Here is a 5,100-nt window from a genome sequence, read left to right as displayed (position 1 = left end):
AATTTCCTATTAAAGTACATCCGTGATCTATTTATAAACAGTCATTCAATGACGTCATACTGAACCGCATGTTTGTCAAGTTATGATACAAAATGTTCTCATCTAAAAAACAAAAATAGTTTTTGAGAGTTAGCAGCCCTCTCTCTGTGTAGGACATATTAAAATTTTTTTACACAGTTTACCTGCATAATTGGAGATTGACATGCCTTAACATACCGGCGTAGACAATTACATCTGATTGCAATTGTAGTATCAAAACTCAGGGTTTATTTCACAAAATGGCGATGGTTTCCTTAAAAACATAACTTTACAGTAAACCATAATTTTATATATCTTACCTCAACTTCGCATATTGAAGGCTTTAGATTATAATTAGATTTGTACATATTTTGACACCATGGATAGTTGCTTCTTTGGCAAAAGTGGAAAACGGAGGTGTCATCCAAAAACTTACTTTGTTAAACACCGCTCCGATTCCACGCACAAGTAATCTGAAGTTGAAATAAAAAATATGCTAGAGTTTCTCAGTGACAATATCTTCGTGATCTTTGGTGATCAGGGCCGGGATTCATAAAGATTCTAAGAAAATTCTTAGATCTCATACTTAAGTAGTAAAAAAATTCTTAGCTAAGAAAAATACTTAAGTATTAATTCATAAAAATGTTAAGCATAATTCTTAACTAAGTTTCAATCTTAGAAAAATGAAACACTTAAGTAGAAATTCTATGGCAACGCGAACGATTTCCCGGAATTTTACCGCACTCTCCAGCAAAAGAGGTAAAAAGTTGAGGATAGTGATGTCAACAACAACATCATGGAATCCAAGCAGACGAAAAGAAAGCCTAATTGGAATGCTGATGAAACGCTTGCCTTGGCTTCGTTAGTAGAAGAGAACAAGCATATCCTGAGGGGGAAATTAGGGCCCACTTTAACCTCCGAGATGAAGAACCGCACTTGGCAAAGTATTGCCGAAAGACTAGCCGCGATGGGGGTGGGTCCAGCTAGGACAGCGGTGGAAGTGGAGAAGAAGTGGCACAACGTCTTCTCCAAATCTAAATCTGAAATCTCAGATCACAGAAGAGTTGTGACTGGGACAGGTTGGTTATTATTGATAATTATTGATAGAACTTAGATACTTAAACTGTCTATATATAAATATGTGCGTGTGTACATGCACACTGTTGAACTTGCGTAAAGCTTTATTTAAATCTGTCAACATTGGTATATACCAAAGAAAAGCGGTCTTCTTATGCATCGAATTTGACTATAAATATCATTATGAAGTAGGTAAAGCACTTAGCAAACTGTTGCCTTATGACTTGACTACTTCCGTGCTTGTCTGAATATTGTTTACGTTTCCAAGGTGAGAAAAGGGGGATAACTCCAATGAAAATATTTTGAGGTGCCCCACAGGATATCAACATTACTATAAATGTACTAATCTTTAACAGTTTGGAACAATATTTACTACATGTATTTTCACTCACAGTAATTTACTATGGCATCTAGGAATATTCTTTATAGTATATGAATATATTTTAGGCGGGGGCCCACCACCAAAACCTCTCAGCGCAGTTGCCACAACAGTGTGTGGTGTGGTAGGAGAGGATAATGCTTGCCTCAGTGGGATTGATGGTGGGATTGACTCCTCTCTCTTGCAGATATTAAACATTGGAGAAGGGAGTCAACCAGTGTGAGTAAATACAAGAAAATTTGTCTACATATTCACTTATATTGTATTGTATGTAGTTATCTGTCATAATTCATCATCATCATTAATTATTATATGTACATGAATGCAGTGATTCATGCACTGCAAGGATAGATGAAATTACTTGAAATCTGTCATGATAGAATTGTTCTTTGTATCTTTGTAATTCCATTTATATGAATGGATTATTATTATTATCTTTTTATTAACATCTAAATAATTATAATAAAAAACAATTATTAAAATAATCATTAAATTCATCATATAATCAACCTCAGTCATGTTGTGTATATTCAAATGTTAGAATTTGGGGTAAATTAGCTTCAATTTTTTCAATGACAGAATTGTCTTTTCTGTATTAATTCGATTTGTATAGAATATGAACATCGACATAAAAAAGAATAACATTCATTGTAATAAACATTCAATGCAATCATATAATTTAATAATTCAAAAGAGCTGCAGAAGATATAGAAAGGAGAATACTAAGTAAGCATTTAATTAATCTCTTTTCATCACAGGGGAATCAATGTCTTTGAGGGACCTCCTGGTATGGATCCCCTCATTCTCAACTCTAGCCCTCTAGTCGCCGCATCTGTACAAGAGCCTTCACTACCATTAACATCCATGACTACAAGTTTGCAGGCCTCTGAAAATAGAAGCAGTCAGCCTGATTTGAAAAGGAGAATCGAGGAGCTAATTTGCAGGAAGTTGGAACTGGAAGTCCAGTATATGGAATTAAAGATAAAAAAAACTAAAGCAAGAGGAATGAATTTTATTAGCTCACCTGAGCCGAAGGCTCAAGTGAGCTTTTCTGATCAAAATTTGTCCGTTGTATGTCGTCGTCGTAAACTTTTCACATTTTTCATCTTCCTCTCAAGAACCACTGGGCCAATTTCAACCAAACTTGCCACAAAGCATTCTTAGGTGAAGGGCTTTCAGGTTTGTTCAAATGAAGGGCCATGTCCCTTTCAAAGGGGAGACAATCACAAAAATGCAAAAATAGAGTGGGGTCATTTAAAAATCTTCTTCTCAAGAACCATTGGGTCAGAAAAGCTGAAATTTTCATGAAAGCTTCCTGACATAGTGCAGATTTAAGTTTGTTCAAATCATGGCCCCCAGGGATTGGATGGGGCCACAATAAGGGATCAAAGTTTTACATACTAATATGTAGGATAAATCTTTAAAAATCTTCTCAAGAACCACTGAACTAGAAAAGCTGAGATTTACATGAAAGCTTCCTGACATAATGCAATGTGGCCCCTGGGCCTCTTGTTTATATTTAAAAGCATTTTAATTGATGTACTATATGTACATGTTCTTATCTCATCTGAGTGAAAGGTTCAAGTGACCTTTTAAATCTGATCAAACTCTGTCCATTGTCTGTTGGCACACAGTTGGGCCACATGAATAGATCATTTTTTTTATACATGGGAAATATTTTGTAAATCTTTTCAAGAACAACAAGGCCATGGTTAGTAATATTAACAAGCAAGCAATCTATTGTAGTGCAGAATCATATAACAGCTGTAGGACCATCAAGGAACCTGGGTTTAAGGGTGGGCTAGAATCTATGATAAAATTTTACATAGAACATGGATATATTATAAACAAAGAATATTTTTTTTAAATCCTCTCCAGCAAGATCATTAAATTCAGTTGTCACCCTCTGGGGCTATAGGTATAAACTCTAATTTACCATACCATTTGTAATACCATTGATTATTAACTACATGTTTTCTTTCTTTCACATTAAATAGACATGTAAATATGATGCCGTAACTGATAAAACATTTAGATTTCATACTATTATTGTATATGATATCTGAAAGACATAGAAATTCAGTATACTTTACCAGACATTGTTGTGTTTGTCATAATAGATATTAATAATTAATAAGTTAAGTTTTTTATGTTTCATATTTCAACATTAATAAGTAGATACTCAATAGATGAAATTAATGATATGTGTGTTAAAATTTTCACTTTCCATATAAAGTAGTTGTTGGCTTTTAACTTTTCACATTTTCATTTTCCTTACTAGAATGACTAGGCCAATTTCAACCAAAATTGGCACAATACATCCTTGGGCATTTTCCCCCTCAAGAACCCCATAGCTAAATTGCATGGTCAAAATGTAATACATTTGTAAGACAGTGTGGTGTTTTCCTAAGTAGATATATTATTTCATTACTATATGAAACATATTATTATTTAAAAAAGCTGTAATTTAAGTAGCTCATAAAGATTATCACATGCCTTTATTTTTAACCTGCTTTAATTTATGTATAATTTGATAATTTGTACATATCTCTAAGTTATTCATAGATTATAGAATCATTATGGTCATTAATCTCATCTATGTACATGTATATAATGTATTTGCTGAATATTCAGATGGTATGCATTTTGTATGATAGTGGATGACTAAGAGTAATGAAAATTTACATCAGTTTGAATGTACATTTAAAATATGAATTATCATGATAAATTAAAATTTAGTAGTTTAAAAATTTATGTGTGGATTTTGGAGTGTTCGATTAGTATTCAACTACAATGTATTTTCATTTTTTTTTTATTATTTCCTTCTGTGGATAAGTGGTCAATATATGGTAATATATGATTATTTGTATATAGATTAATATTTATTAAAGGTTCTGTGTCACACATAGGTATGCTTTGCATTGCATTGATTTGATATTTGTTATTATTTTATGTTTTTTGCATTCTGTTAAGTTTTTGAATATTCATATGAAGTTTATTCAGTCTATGATTTTTAAAGTAATAGTCGAGTAAGATAAATCTATTTATCAATTATATACCATATAGTAAATCAGTAGCCAAATTTGAAGTTCATTTATAATCTATCATTTCTAAGCACTGTTAAAGTAAAGATGTTGATTGTAAATTGTGCTTGGCAAATGAGTTTTTGTTGTTGATTTTTTATCTTTTATATATGTATGTATGTATGTATGTGTGTGTGTATGTTTGTTTGTAAATGTTATATATATGTTCAGAGCTGGAAAAAATATAAATTAACTCATGTGTTAAACATTGATTGGTGTTGTTGTTTAATGTATACCACCACAACCCACACAAGCATCATTACATCATTATTTAGATTCAAATTGGTTAAAATGGTATACCCCAAGGTCATAATGAGGTTTAAAAATTTATAGGGAAGTACATGTATATCTCATCATTTTCATTATTTTGTACTTTAATGATCCACTCTTCAACTTCTAGTTACATACATGCAGTCAATACATACACAACTCCCAATGCAACTCAAAAGTGAGTCTCTGCAAACTGTTGTCGGTATCTCAGACCATCATTGCCATTGTTGTTAAATATGTGTGGTACATGTACATTAACTTGTTGATCTTCAC

The 5,100-nt window shown here is 32.3% G+C and overlaps 1 protein-coding gene and 1 long non-coding RNA gene across 2 annotated transcripts; one reads left to right on the top strand and one right to left on the bottom strand.

Annotated features, from left to right (window-relative positions):
- Positions 1-567: 567 nt before the first annotated feature.
- LOC130053286 (uncharacterized) lies at positions 568-2,706 on the top strand. Its single transcript, XM_056160229.1, has 3 exons — positions 568-1,097; positions 1,543-1,693; positions 2,233-2,706. Exons 1-3 carry the CDS (start codon positions 815-817, stop codon positions 2,636-2,638), a joined length of 840 nt encoding a protein of 279 aa, XP_056016204.1. The 5' UTR covers positions 568-814; the 3' UTR covers positions 2,639-2,706.
- On the bottom strand, positions 2,104-5,100 carry LOC125673363 (uncharacterized). The gene is made up of 2 exons (XR_008801815.1): positions 4,983-5,100; positions 2,104-2,360 (listed from the first exon to the last, which is right to left on the bottom strand). It is a non-coding gene; the product is annotated as an uncharacterized LOC125673363 (long non-coding RNA).

Source organism: Ostrea edulis, chromosome 3 (assembly GCF_947568905.1).
Source record: "Ostrea edulis chromosome 3, xbOstEdul1.1, whole genome shotgun sequence".
NCBI lineage: Eukaryota > Metazoa > Mollusca > Bivalvia > Ostreida > Ostreidae > Ostrea > Ostrea edulis.
The sequence above is the reverse complement of the archived record's forward strand: the minus strand, read 5'-3'. Positions and strand labels throughout refer to the sequence as shown.